Here is a 22,953-nt window from a genome sequence, read left to right on the forward strand (position 1 = left end):
GACTGAGCGGGGTCAGTTCACACTGGGCATGGTTTGTGTCGACTGAGCGGGGTCAGTTCACACCGGGCATGGTTTGTGCCCTCCACCACTTACGGGGACATTTTTGGCTTTAACCGCATATTGTTTTACACACAGAATAGGACACCTCCGTAATCCATTCTCCCCAGAGGTAGAGAAGAGTGGTCTGGGAGCTTTAAATGAATAGTGCACTTCCCTCACAGGTCGGGTAAAAGCAGAATCTGGATATTTTATTTTTACAAGAATGGAACCAATCCTGAGACTCTCGGACCTTCTCCCCACAGACGCCATTTCTACTCTGTAACAGGAGGGCTTGCAGTGTTGCTGAAGGAGACCAGGTGACGCCTGAGAAAATGATATCATTTCGTGGAAACCTGCCTACCGGAGGAAACCACGGCCTGACTCCGACCTATCAGTGTTAACTACGGTTCTTGGAACTAGTTTTATCTAAACTCTAGGAATATCCTACATTGCAAAATCAGATCCCAAACTACTTGGGTCTGTGTGGTCACCATGCTTTTGAAATGTGACTTGTGAAATTGAAGAGCAAAGGTTGTGTGTGTGTGTGTGTGTGTGTGTGTGTGCGCGCGCGCGCGTGTGTGTATATTTTCTTTCATTACTTTTTTTAAATATTTATATGTATATGTATGGTTGTGTTGCTTGCACATATGTCTGTCTACCAAGTGCATGCCCTGTCCATAGAGGATCAGATCCCATGAAACTGAGTTATAACTGGTTGGTTGGGTTCTGGGAACAGAACCCAGGTCTCTGGAAGAGCAGCCATGCCCTTAACCCCTGAGCCGTCTCTCCAGCCCCAAGATCCATACTTCCAATTTAACTTAAAATTGATACTTGGCTGGGTTACTGGAAAATACATATATTTCTTGGAATAACTTGGGGATGTGGGTCTGCCTTTCCATCTGTAAATTTTATAAACTCCAAATGCTTCTTCATTCTATGTATCCCTAGAGGAGTGTATTTCAGAATTTCGGGCATGGTCCTCAGCACAGGTGAGAGAGTGTGCTGTCTGCACTGGGGATCACAGTACAGGGGAGACTTCAAGCAGGGCAGCTTTGGGGGGGTTGGAGTAAGAGCTTCTGCTGTGGCGCTGTGCACCAGGTGTACGGGGATTCTTGGTTTTCGTGATACCAATCTTGGCCCAGCAGAATAAGCCAATTCATCCTCACTCAGAAAAAGATGTGGCAATGCAGTCTCACTCCTAGTGATTGGTGCTCGCAATACTCCAATGAGTTTGCAGTCAGAATTTTTATTTATTGTGAGTCCCTTTATTCCCGATAATAAGGAAATACATTGTTAAAATGACACAATGGGGAAATGTTTAAGTCAACTTTCTCTACATTTGAGGATATCCTGGACATGATGTCATTTCACCGATGGTGCTGATATTTCAATTTAAAAAGAGTCATTTATCAATGTAAAAGATGTTCGTACCTTTTGAATAGTTCGCTGATCCTGGTCTGCAATCTCTTTCAGACATATAATTTCATCCTCTGTAAACAAAAAGGAGAGAGAGGCCAACCATGAAATTACACACGTATGCCACTGTATTCAAAGCGCCTGCTTTGGGGCAGGCCGCGGAGGCACGGGCAGGCGTGGTGTTCACGAGTCCTAGCAGGACTGTGACCTTCACAAATGCCCTTGACATTCACAGCCTTCTCCCTGCTGTTAGGTTGGCCAGTCAGATCGGGAGTAAGAAGTAAGTGTGGCTGAGGGCTGGATGCTTTTCATCAGTATAGCAGTGGGCATTCTTTGCCGTTAGTTCCAGCCAATACAAAGTGCTTTAGCAGGTGGCTCTTTATGATTTGCCAAGAAAGACCACAACCTGAGAAAGCATCATCACACCATGTCAGAAGAGAAACGGCGTCACGGTGGCACAACGTCATCCTGTACCACAGAACACCGTAATACGACTCATCTCGCCAATGCTCATACCCATGTTCGTAGTCTTTGTCCTGCTTTCACACTGAAGATTACCAGAACACCATACAAAAAAACCACAAATATAATGGCTACAGTCAAATTTTAAAGGAACTTACAGCTGTGTGCTTCTGGTGACAAAATTGTAATTTTTATTGATGCTTATTGTCTAAACAAGAGGGAATCTAAAGTGCCGAAGGAAAAAAATTGCATTTATAATTTGGATCAAAAGTTTAGTGTGAGTCCTGGCATTTTATTCTGAGAGGCTGAGCTTGCTTCTCCACAAGTACACCCCAGCATGTTCCCTTATGTGTGCTACAGTGAAGGAAAATGAGCACGTCTCTTTACAGCACCTCTAAGCGAAGGAGAGCAAACTGATTAGCACTTTTTTTTCCTGCTAAGGCTAATGTGTATTTCTGTTTTTTTTTTTTTTTGAAACAAACACTCTGAGTTAATTCACATGGCTGGGTCGCACAAACACAGATACGTCCTATGCTGCAAGCAAGGGAAGCTATCTTAAGGAAAAACAAAGACAGCTATCACACTGCTGTCTTCTAGCTGTAAGTAACTAAACACACATCAGAGGAAAAGCCAAACACGACAGTTTGTGACGTGTCGTGTTCTCCGTGGAAGCCCGGAAGGGTTACCTAGTATTGAGTTTTCCTTCAGGCTCATCTGCGCTTCCTCCTCCAGCATCGCAATCACCTGCAGCAGCCTCTCATTCTCCGTCTTGCATTCCATAAGTTCTTTTTCTGAGGTCGGCCTGGGAGAGCTGGCCTCCTTGCCTAGATTGTCCTGCAAAGACAGGGAATTCCATATTTCTACGCAGGGAAACAAGGGTTTAAATATGCAAGTCCAGGACAATGCGGATACAGAGCCTCTATCATATAATTTTCTGAATTCTATTACACACTTATAATATGAATAGCAAAAAGGAAGGGGACTAAACAGAATGGGCTGGAAGAAAGGGCTCAGTACATTCCGTACAAAGACCCCAGCACATGGGGACATTTTATTGACAGGAATTATGCATATCATACTGTTTGTGTGCCCTCATCATTCAGGTCAATTCATTATGGAGGCTGTGTCCGGGGAGGCAGCTGGGGCCCCTCCACCCACACTTCCCTCTCAGGATCTGAAGTGTTATGCCCTGTAACTAGGCAGGCTGGGGAGACCATGGATGGGCAGCACCAGGGGGTGGCAAAGTGCAAGACTAAGGAGGGGGGCTTGTTGCTTTGTGGCACTTCCCAGTGTCAGTGCTGCCAGTGTCAGGAGGAGCCCATCACATGTCAAAGGGGTGACGTGTGCAGGCTGGGAGCCGCATGGAGCCCATCAGGCGCCCAGATATCCACACAGTTGGTTTTCTTCTGGGTGGAGGAGCCACCCAGAGGCAATTCATATTCTGAACATTAACTTGGCTTTGCATGCCTGTCACAAGGGCTGTGCAGGCAGTTAACGCTATTGAAGACTAGGGTTTAAATCTCTATGCAAAGTGATTACCTTGTAAGAAGGTTTCAGGATAACTTACAACAAAAGACTTTAAAGTTATAGTTTTAGCAAAGCAAACTCATTTACATTTTTATTATGTGTGTCTTTTGTTTAAATCGTGCCATGTCCATTATGACAGAGGCTTTTTCCTATGCAATGGAAGTTGATTTGGGGAGGCTACCCTTTTTTTTTTCTTCTTCCTCTTGTCTGTTTCAAAGCTATTGAAAACATCTGAATATACTCGCCTATGGTTGTCTACGTTTTATGGACACACTTTAAAAAATTAAGATGTTATGGATCACGGAGGCTGGTGCAGAATTTTATACTCCATCACGGATCATGCAATTTAAAAATAATGGTTGCATTATTATGCTAAATAGGAAAACAATTCTACATGTCTTGCTTTGAAATTCCCATGGACTTGAAAATACTTTTGAGCTTCAAAGTAATCTTAGCTGAATTATGAGTTGTTCCTTTTACAGTAATTCCATGATTGTAGATAAATACGAATAAATAGACACTCAAAAACAAAGTGAGTTTTCCAATGCACCGATTTTCTTCTAGGACTGTACTCTGACTTAGCTTTAGAGAAACCAGAAAGTAAATTATTAAAATGTTTCTCCCTGTGATCATAATTTTTTAAAAGAAAAACAAGCATTGAAATATTTTATAGTACATTAACAAACCCCTTTAAATTAGTGACTTACTAATAGAATTATAATCTTATACATTGGACTTAATAGCATTTGAATATGCTGTTGAGTTTTATACTAAGCTTGGGTATACAAATTACAAATCTTTGAGCTTTTGAATCTTTACTCTATTTAGGTTATCCTAGCATAATAATCACTAATTTTATTTATTGTCTTTGGAACAGGCTAGTATTCTATAGCCCAGCCTGGCTATCCCAGTGAGATTTATTTAGTTACTTACATACTGATTTATGTGTATGAGTATTTTGCCTGCATGTATGTCTGTGCCATGTGTTTACCTGGTGCTATTGGAGGTCAGGAGAGGATGTTGGATCCCTGAAACTGGAGTTACAGACAGTTGTCAGCTGCCATATGGGTGCTGGGCATTGAACGCGGTCCTCAGGAAGAGTAACCAGTGCTCTTAACCACTGAGGTATCCCTTAAGTCCTTGCTCTTGAATTCTTCACCCTTCTAACTAGACACCCATAGTGCTCAGATCCTAACATGCAGAACTAAAGGAGTACTACCTGGTCTAATGAACAGTTAAGAAACAGCATGGTTTTCTCAAAAAAATAAAGGGAGGCTCAGTATTTCTACGTCTCACATCATTAAAGTTAAGACAATTACAGAATGTGTTGTTTATGGTCTAAAGGAATACACACACACACACACACACACACACACACACACATGCTGTATATATTGAACAATACCAGCTTGAATCTGTTTCAGCGTGTATTTGACATGACACCTGGCAATTCAAGGCCATCCATAGAGGGTTACATGGATGCCTGTTATTGTCCATAACCTAAGAACTATTTGAGCAAATCAGATGAAGATTAAAGTAAGAGCAGCTTCCAGCTACTATGTTTTCTGAGCCTCTGTGTGGGAAAGCGAGATGCAAGGGAAACCCACTAAAGTGAGGCACTCTCTCCGTCCATCTGCAGCCCTGGTTCTCCAGAGGCGAGTCTTTAGCTCTGTCCCCACCATCTGTCAGCTGCAGGAACTGCACGTAATTAACTATTCAGACCCCCAGGGAAAGGAGGACACTTCATTAGCAAAGGGAACAAAGCCTGAGTCCTGGCTGCCGCCTTCCTCTCTCACACTCAAGTGGCAAGTTTTGTGGTGATGTTCCTTCTGCCATCTGCCCCACATTGCTAGCTCTGGCTTGCTTAAACCATGAGTTTCCTTAAAAATAAATTGCATTCATAAAACAAGGTTGAGGAAGACGCAGCTCATTAAAGGAAAGTTAGCTGATTACTTGTAGGTTCAGTATAAACCAAGATCACATCAAACACAATCATCTTGGAATTTTACATTCATGAAGGTACTTTCTCTTCTCTTGTTTTTCTTTCATTTTATGAAAATGAGGCCTTTAATTGGTGGGATAAATGCAGTTTCTCTTGTGAATATGCATAAGGTTCACAGTATGTCTGATTGCAGGTCTCAGAACTCCAAGCTGATTCTGGAAAGAAGTGCTTTCCACAGCAGGACCATGCAGAACCTTCCTTCTCTTGATGTGCTCTTGCCCGAGTGTCTAGGCATCGTGTGTGAACATGCTGGAGAGGTGGCATCTCAGGTTCCAGCCCAGACCTCCTATGCTGATCTGTATCTGAGCAATCGCTGCAGGTAATGCATATGAGCCAGGGTCTGAGAAGTTCCTGTCTCAGAGGAACTGAGTGTGTACCTTCCCAGCGGTTCTCTTCTGTGACGTTAGCATCTCAGTTCTGCAGACTCCACGGATGGCACTGGGACATCTCAATCTGTGGATGGCGGGAGTGGAGGGAGTAGGATTTGATGTGTGCTCTTGCTTCGTGACAGCCACACAGAAGAGCAGGTGCTTCCCAAATGAGTGACAGCGCAGCCCTGCACAGTGGCCATCCGTGAAAAACACCTCCGATCCAGTATGGTTAGCAACAAACAGATCTGTTCGTCAGTGGAGGGTGGGTGGTGAGATAAGCCACACTGACTTCCCACAGAATCAAAACTGGAATGAAGTTGTTCTCAGGAAAACTGAGATCAAGGATGTCATCGGAAACCCAGGTTTCTGTAACTTGAAAATCCCTTTCTGCCTTCCACCAGCTGCACGTGGAGTTCAGGCTCCTTGTTTACTGACTTGCCCTTCTCTAGACAATCTCATCAAATGCCTCGCAGAACCAAGCCAGGAGAGACAGCATGACTGTTTATTAACATAAATAAGCTACTGGTGTGATTTGATTATTACAAGAATCAATCAAGTCTTAGACTAGGCAAAGCTAGTTTATTTCACGTTTTCAAATTACTCCTCGAGATTTCCCCTGAATATTCATTCATTAGTAATGTTTGTACGTGCAAATGGCGAGGACGGGCACAAGTGCCACAGCATTTGTGTGGAGGGCAGACGACAACATTGTGGAATCGTGTCTCTCACCTTTAAGCTCTAGGGGTAGAACTGAGGCCCTCAGATTTGTGCCACAGGCATTTCACCTGCTGACCTATTTGCTGACCCTCCCCTTGGCGTCCTAACCCTTTCTCTACATTCTGTGCCCCAAATGCAGCTACAGGTTAGCATTGAGCAATGTCTCAGAGGATTTCTGAGCCGCTAGAGGGGGCAGCTGTCTATGATAAAACTTTAAATAGAAACCCAGTCAAAAGCTACAGTTGAGAACTACACAGCAAGTCTTAGGGAAGTCTGTTCCGAGGGAATTTAGTAATATGTTTTTCACAGGCTGCATGCTATCCAACTTCTCTGAAATCCACACTACAATTCTGAAATCTGAAACCCTTCCAGCTGTAGGTATTTTCGGACAAGGGAGATTCAATGTGGATTGGTGGCCAGTGTGTGTGTGTGTGTGTGTGTGTGTGTGTGTGTGTGTGTGTGTGCCTTCTGGCTTCACCTATTTATCCTCAGTCCTGCAACCCCCATTCGGTCATCTTCTTGGTCTTTAGAGAGTCATGAGAAAATTCTGTCCTGCTTCGGACAGCTCGCTGCTGGGCTCCAGATGGTAGTGCTGAGCTGACAGGAGATGAGAATGAATTTGCCTTTCTCTTACGTTCCTCCCAGGCAGAACTTCAAGCTATCCTTTCTGCTCTTCACATTGTGTTTGCTCTGACCCTGGGTCTAATCAGGAAGATAGTGACTGGCTCCTCTTGCTAGCGAGACCACCAGTAGGGAAATCTGAGATTTTCCTTCTCGACATCTTGATTTAAAAGTTGTAGCGCACTGCCTGTGACGGGAGGAAAGCGCAGTCCTACAGCACTATGGGGAACATCCTGAAGACTTCTCCTTCAGGGCTTCCACTACATAAATCCAGATCCTTGACTAGGCCATGGAAAAGATTTTCAGGATGATCTAGTTTGCAGCAGAGCTGGAGTTCATTCAGAGAAAAAAAATTAACTTGCATTTAAGCATGAGGATTTTAACAGAAAGAAGCATCAGGGAAAAAGTAAGAAACACCCAAGTGAGAGGCATAGCTCAGTCACATAGAGTCATGGCAAAAAGGACTTTATGAGTTCCTTATCTCCAAATGGTTGCTAAGGACTGTGAATGAGACCACAGGGTGGTTCTTGAGATGTGTTGAACAGAATTACAATTGAAAACTTAAAACTCCAGAAGGTAAGGTATCTTCACTGGATATGAGTTGGGTTTGTGAGACTCCCAGAGAGAAGAGAAAGATCACAAAGCTCAGATACTCCTGGGCCTGACTGGTATTTTAACAGTCTTAATGGAAATTACAATCTCCTTTCTTAAAAAAAAAAGATTGTGTGTGTGTGTGTGTGTGTGTGTGTGTGTATGTATAGAAGTCAGAGACAATGGATCCCCTGGGCTGGAATTATGAGTGGTTGTGACTGGCCCAACATGGTTACTAGGCCCAGAACATGGGTCCTCTGGAAAGCAACCAGAATTCTTAACCCCTGAGCTATCCCTTCAGGCCCCAAAAGTGTCTATCAAAGACATTTATTGTTAGTAATGTTTATAATGAATATCGCTAAACTGTGTTAGAATTCTTGATTCTCAGCTAGCAAGAGCCTTCTGCTCAATTCCGTAGTAACAGGCTCTTTGTCTTTCTCACACCCCCATAATTTCTCCTGTCTTTCCATCCCGCCTCAGTTCTGTTCAATCCCAGTTGGCTTGTTGGAAGCCTCTGACTTGGGGAGATTGGCTTTGTCCCTTTTCAACCATCTTGACTACAGAAAGGATGGAAGGCTTAAAAATTACAATAAAAACTCAACAGTGTTATTCTCTAGAACAGGATTTTTCTTGTCACTGGCAAGTGGGCAATTTCATTTCCATTATAAATTAAAATTTGAAGACAATTATGGTGCTCCTCTTTATAATTACTATGGCTTTTCTAGAATGTGCCATAGAGTAGTAAAGTGCTGGACTGGTTTAGATTGTAGAGTGGGTGCGCAGATACACTGAACCAACCCCTTTCATCTCTCTGTTTGAGTGGATATGTGTGTGCACATGTTTTTACATCCTTCTGGATGGGTGTGTGTTTGTGTGCCTGTACACCTGTGTTGTAGAGGCCGAAGCCAGGAGACGGCATTAGCGGGCTTCCTCTTTGACTCTCTCCCTTATTTAGGGGGACGGAAACTCTCACTGGGCCTGGGGGCCACAATTTATCTAGACAGGGTGACCAGTAAGCCCTAAGGGTTCTCTTGTCTCAGCCCCTGCCTACAATGCCACCATGCCTGGATTTTCTGTGGGTGCTGGAGCCTGAACCAGGGCCTCATGCTTGCAGTTTGGTCATCGCCTCAGTCCAGTTCTTACTCTTTTTTAACCCAGAATTATTGCTATTTACAATCCTATTTACATTGATTACTATTAACTATAATTTATTATAAAAATGAATTAAACTTACAACCTTTTGAATTCCACTCTCTTCACATTGTTGTAGTTCATTTCTTAAATCCTTAAGAATTTCTTCTTTCTCTTTCAGCTTTTTTGCTAGGAAGCTCATTCTGATGTTTGCTTCATCTTGCATGGCAGCCTTTTCTTCTTCTAGCTCAAAGAATTTCTGGAAGGCAGAGAGGAGCATTAAAAATTTAATCAGAAATTGCTTCATTTTAATTTGATATCTTGTAAACCTATTTTATTTTTATAACATTCTTACATTTCTTTGAAAATAATTCTAAATTAAAGTACACAATAAAACAATACAGTATCACATTATCTGATAAAACATAAAGCATGGTACATTGTTCTGATTTTATCTGTCATCCAAGTAAGAGTGAAGAAGAGGAAGATGACTGATTAGGAGGCTTTCCACAAAATATGCGTTTTCCACAGGCATCTCTCCCACAGCAACAAGACTTTGGTAGCCATTTGTCAAGACAAAGGCCTACCCGGCTAGAAGGGTGCACAAGTCTGGCTGACCCCGAAGAGAGCTGTTTCGGGAGGGTGGGTCTATACCAAGTGGTAGGCTCAATAATGACAGTTCTCACAACAGTCATAAGCAGACTCATTGCACTGTGAACTCAGCCACAAACTTCTGGGTTTGGTCCCACCACTAACACAAGCTGCTAAGAAATCTAGGAGGAAGCAAGCCCACCCGCATTTCTGGTAGGTAACAGGTCTACTGGTCTGTGAGGCTTGCAGACCCTCAACTTGAAATCCATCTAATGCCTGTCTCGGCTGTGACTTGAGAGCAGTCTCACCTTCCCAGGACCTGAGCAGCAATCATGCTACCCCAGGCCCCTGAGTCATTGCTGTTAGCCACACAGCAAATCCCGAAACACCCTGGAACATCCCTGGTTGTCGTTTAACAGTGACAGCCCACTAAGGGACCGCTGGGGAAGTATGTGTCTTCGTACTTTAGAGGAAGGTCTACCGATTCATATCCCATTGCATGAGTAGCCTTGCAAGCCAATCTATCTCACCCAGTACAGAAGCAGTCCTGTCCATCCAGAGACCCATCAGGAGACATGCTCACATAGGCCTCCTAAAGTAAACCTGAAAGCATTAGTTCAGTTTCCTATTCCAGGGGCACCCCATAACCCAGCTTCAGCCCCACAAAAGCCATGATCCAGAAGTACCTCTGAATCCCCAGAATCTAGCAGAATACGGGTTCATCATTGTCCCTGGTACATGTCTGGAATGTCCAAACAAAACTATTCAAAGTAACTACAGCTACAATAAATAGTTAATGAGGAAATAATTTTAAAAGATGTAAAGTGTGACATCAATAGCAAAAATATTGGATGAATGAAAATATTAAAGTGTTCAGGGTTGTATGCCATTGAAATTAAGTGACTATTAGCTTAAAATTATCCCTTCCTCCTTCCCTGTCTCCTTCCCCCAGCTTTTTGACACAGAGTTTTCTATGTGGCACCTGTTGGCCTAGAACTCATGATCTCTCTACCCCAGCCTATGGATGCTGGCATGGCCACCACGCCTGGAAATGGGAGCTTTTAACTATGAGGTATCTTATACACGCTTCTTGTCAACCACAGGTGAAATTTTTTAAAAAAATCTTCTGGTAGGTACACAAAGACAGCAAGATAACAAAGCAAAGTATAGGACTTCAAAGAAGGCAACAAATCAGAAGCGGCAAGAAAGGGGAAGGGGAGCAAAAGAATCACAAACTCAGACAACCGACAGAATGGCCCCAGCAAGCCCTTCACTTCAGCAGCGACTTCAGCTATGAGCGAATGGAAGTCTCTAACCAAACGTAGAGCCGTGGAAGAATGAAAGAGAAACAACGTGCAACAATGTACTTCCCCTAAAGACCCACTTTAGCCTAAAGGACACACACGGCCTGAAATCTTAAGGTAACACAAGATTTTCCCTGTGATTCCTAACCTAGAGAGGAGGAGGACAACTACACTAATATCAGACAAAACAAATTTGGATCCAGGTGTTTTCACAAGAGACAGAGGTCACTGCCCAATAATGAATCAACTTATGTAAAGGATGTAACAATCACTGAAATATATAAAATAGATATTAACAATTTAAGAAAGAAGTAACAATATGATAATTATAAAGGGGATTTTGCTAACCCATTGATTTATTTTGTCACCCCTTGGGGTTGAACCTAGAACTTTGCATATGCTAACTAGCACTCCACCACTGAGCTACTCCCCCAGGCTAATATTCCACTTTTAATAATAGATGAAACATAAAAGTTCAGTAAAAAATGGTAGATTTGAATACATGAGAAATAGAAAAGAAGAAAAACGTGAAACTTTCAGGGTGGTGGTAATAACCTGAGGTGTTTAGAGGAAGGCAAATGCCCTCAAATAGCTTGGTACTGTCCGAGGATACTTGGTACTGTCTGGATAAATGACAGAATGGCAGACATGGGGAGAGGTGGTGATCTTCTGTCTCACGCCAAGGAGCTTAGATCATCTTACATATATGAAACACTACTTAACCATTGGGATTAGTGACCTTTTGGATTAACAACAACAACAAAAACAAAAACCCAAAGCAACCACATCAGCAAGCCTCACTGAGCCTCCCTGGAAGACATTCTCTTCCCTCGACGAGGCGAGGAAACCAATGAGGGTAGAACCACTGGATTCGAGGTGTAGTGAAATCTTCTAAAACTGAATGGTGCTGCCATTGCACACCACCGTTAAGTTGTACATCTTATGCCATGTAAACTGCAGTTAATAAAACTGCTAAGTGACTTCACTGTACCAACATATTCAATATACACTAGGAATAAGTCATAAAAATGTGACAGAAAAGATTACATCTTCTGAAGAAATAAACTATTACACTTAGGAAAAGCTTGGCTACATAAAATATCTATAACTTATATAAGTAAAATTATAAAATTTTTTTGAAATATAGAAAACAGAAATGAATCACATTATTAGTGGGGGAAATTGAATGCTATAAATAATAAAAACCTCCCCCAGAATTTATGAATAATTTCTGACCTTGAACAAGCTTCAAAAAACATGCAAACAGGGAAGTTTTGTTGAGGATGAAATAATCCTCCAAATTATTTTAGTTTATTTGAAAGAATAAAACATGCTAAGAAAATCATAAAGAAGAGATAGAATAAAAATAAAACTTGCTATACACTTGCCTAGTCATAAGGCCCTGGATTCCATCCCCAGCAAAACACACACACACACACACACACACACACACACACACACAAAATATTAATTCAAAAAGTGCTAAAATTCTACAATTCAGAGTAAATAGATCATTTCATTTGTTCATTTGAGATCGTATCTCATTAAGTAGTCCTGTCTGGCCTGGAACTAGTCATGTAAACCTGGCTAGCTTCAAACTCACAGAGACTGCTTAATCCCAAGTCTGGGAGCAAAGGCTCATGTCAGCACACTAGACTAGCTTTTCCTTTCTCCCTCCCTCCTTCCCTCCCTCCCTCCCTCTCTCCCTCCTTCCTTCCTTCTTTTTTTTTTTTTTTGATAATTTTCATATATGGCCACAAAATATCCAGACAGACTTGAAGTGAATCTAAAGCTATCAAGAAAGAAAAGATCAGATATCAAGGGGAAAGAAAGCTATCCAGTAAGTGGTATTCTAAAGTGAAGCTTATCAGCTTGAAGGCTGGTGGTGGCCTCCTCTCTCTGTTTTATAGGTTTTATAAATACCTAAGTCCTGGTATTAAAATCCCATTTGAAATACTGACAGTAGCTTCATTTTTTATCAGAAGTATAGATTAAGCAATACCTTTCTTAAAAATGAAACATATAGAAATGATATTACTTTTTAAAGTTTTCTTTTTGCAAGTAAAAACAGTATAATATCTCACAGAAATACTTGAAAATTAAGTTTAAGAGCCACACTCCAGAGCCCGGGGAAGTAACTACATCCTTAACTGGTCTCTAGGGGGCAGCAGAGAGCCAGTTATGTTTGTCCTCTGCTAAAGAAACACAGGCCTGTGGCTGTTGTATTTCCCAGGCTCAACTGTTCTCTTAAGATTAATCCTGAGCAAAGCGGGTGGCCAGGATTAGCAAGGCTTGTGAGGTCATAAGTCAAATCAAAGCTAACAAGTCTGAGTGAAGATTCAAATAATGGCTTTAATTTAACCTAACAGAGACAAATGTTTTAATCTAACAAGGCAACTAACCACACTAGTGAGGGCTTGGTTAAAAGCGCTGCACTAGCATATGCTTATGAAAACTTGGCAACAGGCAGAATGTAGTCATTTCCGTTTCCTCTCCCAGAAATAGAAACTGTACATGTGAAGAGTGACACCCATTACTTTGCCATACTTTTGAACATTTGATGTCTATGAAAAACAGTACTGCAGGAATTATTGAAGAATGACTGATGATTATAACCTGTTCTGATAAACCATAGATTTCTGAATTACTCTTGCACTGTAAACAAAGGTTCTGGAGAATTCTTTGTGTGTCTGTGGGGGGTGCGGCAGGTGTACACAGGTCCCAGGCAGTTGTCCCAGAAGGACATCCTGTGGTTTACTCTACTTTGTTCTGCTTTCTTGTTTTGACTCAGTCTCTCACTGAACTTGGTGGTCCACAAGCCTCAACAATCCCCCTGCCTCCACTCCCACCTGCTGGGATTACTCTGGACTTTTCCCAGGAGGGCTGGCATCCCCACTCAGATTCCTAGACACGTATTCTTAGCCATCACACTATCTGTCAAGCCCTAGAGACAAACGCTGCTAAGTGAGCTTCTGGCTCACTACAGGCCATAGAGAAAATACAATCACGTCTTTGTCAGAGCGGCCTATTAAAGGTGGGACACACGGCACGGGGCAGGGCCAGACTTTCGCTGTCGGAACCAGCCACCTTGCGCTCTGCACCCGCTCCCACCCACGGCTAGAGTTAGAGCTTATCTGGAAAGCGGCTGTAGGAATAGGGCAAAGAAGGGCAGAGGCAGGGAGCATTCTGAGAAATTTTCTCCCATGTTCACACGTCTGGGTAGTCTAAAACGTTTCTGCTGAGAAGACATTATAGTCTACACAGACCCGTAGAGTCTCACAGGAGCAAATGCAAATGTTCTCTGAAGAAAGCTCCTCTATCCTGGGGCTCAAAGAACTCAAAAGGGCATGAATTCATAGTTCAGAATTATAAAACTAAAAAGCAGATGTCATCTCATGAGGGAAGGAGGGCTAGTACTTGTGAGAGACAATTACCAGAACCTCAAAAACAGAAGGTGTGTAAAATATGAAGCACACACTGTAAGTGTGCGTAAATGTACTAATTAATGTGTGTTTAAAGGTAATGTGGGCACTGGAGAGACAGCTCCGTAAGAGTTGTACAAGCATGAGGGCCTGAGTTCAGATCCCAGCACCCATGTAAAAGCCGTGCATCTGTTACCGGTGCTGAGGCACAGACAGGCGATTCCCAGGCCATGCCAGTCAGCCCACAGAGCTGCAAAAGGGCAATTCCAGGGTCAGTGAGAGATCCTGTCTCAACTGGTTAAGCAGAGGATGACAAAAGTAGAACTCATAACATCCTTCTCTGACCTCTGCATGGGCACACACACTCATGTTTACATACATACAAAATACGTAGATAAATATTAGAAAGAGTTAAAATGACTTTCAAGCATGTCTCTTCTTTTCTGGTGGAAATTTTTATACATCAACCAAAATAGTGAAAACAATAGTTTGCTGTCCACTTGTCTACTCATGCATTCGGGTATTCCTGAGGGAGTCCTACACAGCCTCAGAACTCACATAAAGGTGGAAGGACAGAACCATTTCCACGAAGTTATCCTGTGATTGTCACAAATAAATAAATAAATGCAAAAAAGAAAAAGAGTGATGTTTTCTCCTGTGGATTCTGTGCTGATTTTTTTTTTCCAACTTAACAGAAGCTAGAAACATCTGGGAAGAGGCCATCTCAACTGAAAAAGTGCTCTCTTAGATTGACCTATAGGCAAGTCTGTGGGGCGTTTTTCTGATTGATGACTGATTCGGGAGAGCTAAGATCTCTGAGTGTTACTGGATTGAATAAGAAAGCCATGGTGAGCAAACTAGTAAGCTCTGCTTCAGCTCCAGACTTGTGTCTTGAGCTTCTGTCCTGTGGCTTTTGGTTCTGGTGTTTAGCACAGCCATAAAAAGCAAACTAAGGCGAGTTTCTTCAATCTGCACATATCCTTTCCCGTAAGCCTTACAGCAACTCACCTGCTGTCCCATTGGTCAGGCCTGACTTCCAGTGGCCAGGCCATTGGTAAAAAGAAAGCTAGGGTGGAATTAATGTTTTCAGTCTACAAAGTTGGAAACGCTTCTGTGAGTTTAAGAGGAGAGGATGTACAGTTGGAGAGGTTGGTTGAGAACCAAGCAACACCAACATCCTCAACAGGCTCAGGAAAGCATCCACTCGCAGTTACTAACTGATGCTCCGTGATGAGAAGGGCGACAGCAAGAAAGGCAGCGTCCTTATCTTAGAGCACAGAACATGTGTTACACAGTTAAATGCAGACGTGCCAAATGCCATGCAGTGACCATAAGTTTAAATACTTTTTGAAGTTTATGGCAATGAAAGATGAGATTGTAGCTGTAAATACAAAGACAGTTCATAAGGTGCTTACTAAGTCTAAAAATCATCTTTGAGAGTATGCGTTTTCCCACTGTGTGAGAGTGAAGAACCCTACTGAGCACACAGCAGGATCCTGTCATTGGGGAGGCTTCTGCATCACTGGGAGTTCAGACTATTTTTGGAACTCTAGTCCTAGGGCTGTCTGACTTTCTTCTAGCTGGCCGCATCTTCACCACAGAACTTTGGATGATTTGGGTGATTTGCCCAGGTGCTCAGGAAATGAGAGCCATTTTCCAGTGTCCTGAAAGTTTTGCAAAGTCACATCATATAGTGTGACTTCGGTGCACTTAATGTGAGCATCGATAGTCCAAGCCCAAATTCTCTGAGATGACCTGAAATTTGAGGAAACATATCCTCGTGGAAGCTCAGAGTAAAGAGTGGAAGCTCAAAGTGAGCTCCACTCCCTGCACACACAGGAACCAAAGCTGGCCTCCGTGGCAGCACTCACCCACCGTGTACATCCCTCTGATAACAGCGATGGCATCACTTAGCTGTTGCTGAAAGCTTTTTCTCATGGTGTCTTCAGACTGCAAACCAAAGACAAATGCAGTAAGTACCACAGCACCGCCTGGGGAAGAAGGCATAGCAACCACTCCCCATCAGTCCCTTGAGAGTTTCAATTTATCATCATTTCTTCTATACTGAAGCTATTGTAGCATATTTAATTTTCATCTGTGATTACCCAAGAGCAATACAAAGAGGCTGTGGATAAAATACATATCAACTTGACAATGTTTCACTGTACACATCAACTAAAGTCTTACAGATTCTTCCTAGAACTGCTTAGAAAAAGAATAAGATCTATTTACATTCACATTGTCGTGTAGCCTGTATTTTTTTTGTTTTTAATTTTAACTTTGTGTGTGTGTGTTTCCTGCATGTATAGCTGTGTACCCCTTGTGAGCCTGGTGCCCAGGGAAACTAGAAGAGGGAGTCAGAACCTATTGGACTGGAGTTAGAGATGGTTGTGAACTGCCATGTGGGTGTTGGGACTCAAACCACAGTCCTCTAAAAGAAGAGCCAGCACTATCAACCACTGACACATCTCTCTAGTGCCCAGTTCTATTTTTTGATGGAATAAGTTCATAAAAGGTTAGCTTTGCTGATCTATAGGCTATAATAATTTTATTCTTCTAATAAGTTTGATTATATCTGCTTAGGTTAAAAATAAATATTTTTTTAAAGAAAAATACTCTGATTCTCATATCCATTCTGAATCTAGCATGATGTGTAGACAGCAAACAGGTATTAGAGTCAGAAAGGATGGAATTTAAATAGTGTACCCCCCCCATATTTTGAACTAACATTCAGGTATTAAACTTGGAAAACTTAGTTTCTGAAATTTGTATCTCAAGACTTTCCATTTGGGGATTTGGAGACACTTGAAGATCATGTAAATGTATTCAAAATGCTTAGCAAAGCATTTACTATGATATGGTTACTAAAATATGAATCTTCTTCTTTCATAGCGCAGAAATAATACCAATTTTTAATATTTTATTTTATAGTGTGTCTCACTGTGTAGATCAGGCTAGCCTAAAAGGTCCAGAGGCCCTACAAAATGTCAGCAGATGGAAAGAAACCATAAAGATTAAGGCAGACATTAATGACACAGTATCAAACAACAACAATACCAATACAAAGCATCAATGAAACAGAGCTGGTTCTTTGAAAAGAAAACTGGGGTTGACAAACCCTTAGTCAAACTAACCAAAGAGGGTGGGCAAGATGACTCACTGGGTAAGGGACCTTCTACCAAACCTGGTGACATGAGTTTGATCCCCTGAACCTATACAATGGAAGGAAAGGACCTCTGACCTTCTCATGGGTATCATGGTGATTGAATGTCTACCCCACTACATACACACAAGCTAGCCACAAGAGAGAAAGACCCAGTTTAATGAAATTGTAGTTAAAATGGAGCCTTTGCAACAGATAACAATGAGATTCAGAAAATAATTAGTTATTATCTTAGAAACTTATATTTCAATAAATTTGAAAGTGTAACAGCAATGTATGGATTTCTACGTGAAGATGAGCAAAATTAAACCAAAATGAGACAAACAACATAAACAGATCCATGCTGTGGGAACTCCTTCAGCAATCCTCAGCAAAAAGAATACAACTGGAGGTATCACCATGACTGGTTTCAATTCATTTTACAGAGACACAGTAATGCAAACAGCTGGTACTGGACAAAAACACACTTGTGTATCAACAGAATAGGATAGAAAACTGAGATTTAACAACTACAGCTGCCTGACTTTTTGGAACGCACTCACTAAAAATACACATTGTGGCAAAGGACAACATCTTCAACAAAAGATTCTGGGAACACTGGGTATTGACATGTGGAAGAATGAAACTAGACAAACCCCTTTATTGTCTCTCACCCTGTACAAAAATCAACTCCAAATGAATCAAGCAAAAGACCTGTCAGTCTGAAACTGTTAGAGGAAACAGTGTGCACACCAAGAGACAGGCACAGGTAAGGTTTTACTGAGGGGAAAGAACTTCATTCTCTGAAGAAATATGATCAATAATTGACAAATGGGATCACATAAAACTACAAGTTTCTAAAGAGCAAAGAAAACTGGAAATTAATTGAGTGAAGAGGCAGCCTTCAGAGTGGAAGAAAATCTTTACTGGCTGTACATCCAGCAGACTTTAGGATCTATAATTTACAAAACAAAAACCTCCAGGAAACTAGACATTAAGGTAGCAACCCAATTTTAAAAACTGGTCTATGGAATGGAACAGAAAGCTCTCAAAATAGCAAAAGCCACAAATAGCTAATAGACATTGAAGAAATCTTCAACATTATTAGCCATTAAGGGCAATGCAAATTAAAACTATCCCACCTCACTCTAGTCAGAATGGCTGTCATTAAGTAAGTAAACGATAACAAAAGCTGTTGAGGGTAAGGGGCAAGAAGAACACTTACATACTGATGGTGGAGTGTAAATTGGTACAGCCTCTTTGTAAGGCAATGTGAAGGTTTCTCACAAAGCTGAAATTAGAACTGCCACATGACCGAGCTGTACCACTCCTGGGCACATCCTTGTTTGTCTGTGTTCATCGTTCATCTGTGTTTATTGCTGCTCTACAAACAACAGCTAGGAAGTCGAATGACCCTAAATATCTGTCAACTGATGAATGATACTGAAAATATGCTACAGCTACACAATGGAATTTTAGTCAGCTGCAAAAATGAAATTTACAGGAAAGTGGATCAAACTGCAAAATACACTAAGTGAAGCCACTCAGGCCCTGGAAGATAAATAACATTAAAAATCTCATATGTGGATCTTGGCTTGGCTTTGAATGTTTTTCTTTGTGCCTTCGAGTTGTGGTGTGTGTAGTGGCGAGGAAGCTAGAGAGGGCACATGGTAGGAAGAGGGGAAGAGGGCTTGAGTTGGGGAGAGAATGCAGAGCACTTGTGACAGAAATGTAGTGCAAGTTCACCAACATGGCAACCCAAAGTGAGCTGGATGAGGTTGACACCAATGGATAAAGCTGGACGGGAGAAAAGACTATGAGGCCGCAGCCCCACCCAAGACCATAGGCAACCCAGGAAAGCCGGGAGTGGGAGAGAAGGCCCTTCCCAGGCAAAAGCACAATAATTGGCTCTCTGGTGTCAAATGGCTAGGCCTGAAATATACATACAAATAACATTTTATGGACTAAGCAGGTTTTATATATATGGAAAAGATGGGGGAAATGTTGTGATTATATTATAATCTCCAAAAATAAACCCATAAAGTTGGGTAGGGGATTCTGGGGGTTAAAGTCTTGAGCAGAGGCATGGGGAGTCAGGCAGGAATGTTGAGAAGTGGCTTAACCAAACAAAAGGATGTATGAAGAAGTGAAGAAACCCATCCTCCCCCGTGTGTGTGTGTGTGTGTGTGTGTGTGTGTGTGTGTGTGTGTGCACGCCCATGCTTAAAGAAGGAATTTGGATGAAGGTACCCTGCATCAGTGGACAGTTGTTAAGTGACAATCCCAGTGCCAGCTGTGGGACACTGTCATTTGATCTACTGGCCAGCCAGGCTCCAGAGGCCTCCAGGACAACACAGTCTACCACCATTGCTGTGACTTGCCCTTTTAACTAGATGTTAGGACCTCACTCCTGAAAATACAAAACATTTTGGTTCTGTGTGCAGAGAGATGAAGCTGGAACAGACTCAGGAACTTCTTCCCTGCTGGTTAGCTTTCATAATGCCAAAGACACTATGCAGGCCACTGGGGGCACAAAATCATCAGTGGACATGCCAAGCAGTCGACCCTGCAGGTATGATGCTGACATGCCAGGCAAGATGTGACCAAGATGCTGTCACAGCAAGACTGCTCTGGGGTAGGGGGGTCATCAGTTGTTTTCTGACTGAATCTGAAGCCTGTTCCACAGGAAAGAATCTAGTCCAGGTACCATAGTCCTGATCAAAAGCCACGACTTGTCCCTGAAGAGATAGCTCAGTGGTTAAGGGTACTGGCTGCTCTTCCAGAGGACCAAGGTTTGATTCCTAAAACCCACAAAGATGCTCACAAAATCTCTATAACTCCAATTTCAGTGGATTCAATACCCTCTTCTGTATAGGCACCAGTCGCCACTTGCAGGGAGCAAACATACCCACAGGAAAACACCCATACACACAAAATAGTGAGATCATTTCTGAGGTCATAGCCCTAGAAGTGGGTAACCTACCCTCCTACTACAACTACTGTTTTGTTAAACAGACATGTTGTCAATCTGCCTTCTAACAAAGCCCCAGTGGCCTAACGAATAAGGCTTTCTAAATATTTACTTTTATATCCAAGATTAGTGATGCTTTCAACCTTGGTCAGAGCTTTCTTCTTTCACTGGAGGAAGTCAAGGCAGAGACCCACAAGTGGTCGACATGAGGAGAATAAGTAAATGCTCAGCCCTAAATAAGACGTCTACAGCACCCACCCCCACCCTCGCCAAAGCTCAGGAGAAATGCAGAAGAGGGTGCTGAAAGAGCGTAGGCACCAGAGAGTGTGGAGGGATGCTGCAGTCTTCTGCATGTGACATGGCCACCACAGTCATGGATTTGTAGTAGCTATGGTTATCTAAACAAGATCGTGTTACTTCAAGTCAGTCGGTAATTCCCATGTGGATGGGGAGGAGTTCATGAGGTTTCACCCCTAGCTGAGGAGGTGCTGATAACTGGTGGATGCTGGGGCAAGGAAACCATTGTTTTTCTCTCTATGACCATAATAGACTGCACAGATGCATACAGGCTGCACTACGCGAACTGAGAGGATTTTATTAAAAAAAAAAAAAGACATGAAAGTAGGGTGGGCATGTGTTAGGGGAAAGTCTGGGGGAGTTGGAGAGAGCGGTTGGGATAGACATCACTAATCACATTGTACATATGCATGAAATTAACGAAGAATAAACAAAGGTACTATATTTTTAAAAAACATTCAAAAGCAAGTATCTGGCAGAGAATTTAAAGTTCTGTTGCCAGATTGGTAATTGGGAGCAAATTAACCTGATTCTCTATCGTAACAATCATACTAACTGTACAAGGAAGGTGTGAGGATTACTGCGGTCACACATGAAGAGTTCACCGGGTTTCTGACAGCATTAGCTCCTGGAGACACAGCTCAGACAGCACAGCTGCCCTGATGGGTGGCTGCATCCAAAGCCTGCACACATCACACGGGATCCACCCCCACAGCAGAGAAAATGAGGGCGCACCTACCTGCTGATAATATTTTTTCATTTCTAAAATCCTGTCGTGAAGCACACCGACAACTTTCCAAGATTCCTCTTTAAGTCGGTCCTCAAACTTCAGTTGAACCAAATCTTTGAGGAATCCAAAATCCACCTGAAGTGAGGTAATCATCTACAAAATAAAAATCTTTTGTCAGTGGAGAGAGTCAGGCCCTGGGCGCCAATATTCCAGCACATTCCTTGATTTGGAGCGTTAGATCAGGTGTCTGGCTTACCTTTGAAGATCATCTCTCAGGTATGGCTTATTGAAGAAATACAACAATTCTCTCTCATGGCATCTAGGTTTTCAAAATGCTGTTAAATTTTAAAATTAATATATGCTAGTGGAGTGGCATGGTTTAAGTATGGCCGGTTCCTTCCAAAACTTACGTTGAAATTTAATCTCCATCACAAAACATTAAGAGAACGAAACCTTAGCGCGACTACAGTGTTTACAGGTGGGAACGCAGGGATGTGATTAGGATTAGATAAACTCCTGGGCAGAGAAGACAGCTATGTGAGAAGGAGGAGCCAGAAGAGGAGGCAAGAACAAGCAAGCCAGTGCTTGTGAACTGTGTCTCAGAGAAGATTCCCAAAGCTTCCCCCACCACTGCCATCTAAATCCTCCCGACTGAAACTTAGTTTGAGCACAGCAAGCTACCGAGGAAGAAACTTGTAAAGATAGTGCCCCAAAATATGTCATTCTAAAAGAAGACAACAAATTGGCAAGCATGTGGCAAGGTGACGCCTTCAAAAGCTCTTAACAGTGCAAACTGCTCCAGTCTTTCAGCAGGGCAACTTGGCAGTGGCCTTTAAAGTGACTCATGTGTGTACCCTCTGACTCATAAGTTCCCTTTGAAGAACTTACGCCACAGATTTAGTGGTGCTTGAATTCATGCAGGATTATTCATCATAGGTAACGATTAGACACCACGAAAATGTCAGTCAATACAGGGATAGCAATGCCATGTACGTCTTGTGACATAGTTGTGAAATAAACGAGACACTGGATATTGAACCCAGGACCTTGCACAAACTGGACAAGTACTCTGTCTCACTAAGCTTTCTCCCTAGTTGTTGTTTTGGTTTTTGTTTTTCTTCTTTTTTTTTCTTTTGAATTTAATTTTTGACACAGTGTTTCATGAAGTTGCCTGGGCGGATCCCAAACAAGTAATCCTCCTGTCTCAGCTTCCTGATTAGCTGGGATTTCAGATATGTGCTACTGTATTCAACTATGTGGAAGATCTTTATGTATAGATATGGAATGATTTCCAAATAGACGAAAAGTAAAAATAAGGCACCTGAGGCAATTTATAGCAGTATTTTAATTCATGTGGTAGTTTTAATAACTCAATATGATCTTATATTTATAAATACTCTATTCTCATTCAATTTCAAAAAATCCAAGGGAAATGATAAGATTTGACAAAGCAATACAATTAGAAAGTCATTCAGTATCTTATTGTCTTTATTTATCTATAGGTAAAATACTTTCTACTTTTCTTTTTTTTTTGATGGTTTTTTTTATTGAAAGAAAAAAAAAAGAAATTCCCGCCTCCTCCCAGCCTCCCATTTCCCTCCCCCTCCTCCCACCCTTCTC

The 22,953-nt window shown here is 42.1% G+C and overlaps 1 protein-coding gene across 1 annotated transcript in view; it reads right to left on the reverse strand.

The window, feature by feature from the left end:
* C16H10orf67 (chromosome 16 C10orf67 homolog) overlaps positions 1-22,953 on the reverse strand; it is a 92,361-nt gene that overhangs the window by 57,125 nt on the left and 12,283 nt on the right. The window contains exons 3-7 of the mRNA XM_005354677.2: positions 21,343-21,486; positions 16,070-16,144; positions 8,984-9,136; positions 2,604-2,751; positions 1,471-1,529 (exon numbers count right to left, since the gene is read on the reverse strand). Of these exons, the coding sequence (XP_005354734.1) occupies positions 1,471-1,529; positions 2,604-2,751; positions 8,984-9,136; positions 16,070-16,144; positions 21,343-21,486 (579 nt within the window). The remainder of the gene's footprint in view (positions 1-1,470; positions 1,530-2,603; positions 2,752-8,983; positions 9,137-16,069; positions 16,145-21,342; positions 21,487-22,953) is intronic.

This window comes from Microtus ochrogaster, chromosome 16, assembly GCF_000317375.1.
Source record: "Microtus ochrogaster isolate Prairie Vole_2 chromosome 16, MicOch1.0, whole genome shotgun sequence".
Classification (NCBI taxonomy): domain Eukaryota; kingdom Metazoa; phylum Chordata; class Mammalia; order Rodentia; family Cricetidae; genus Microtus; species Microtus ochrogaster.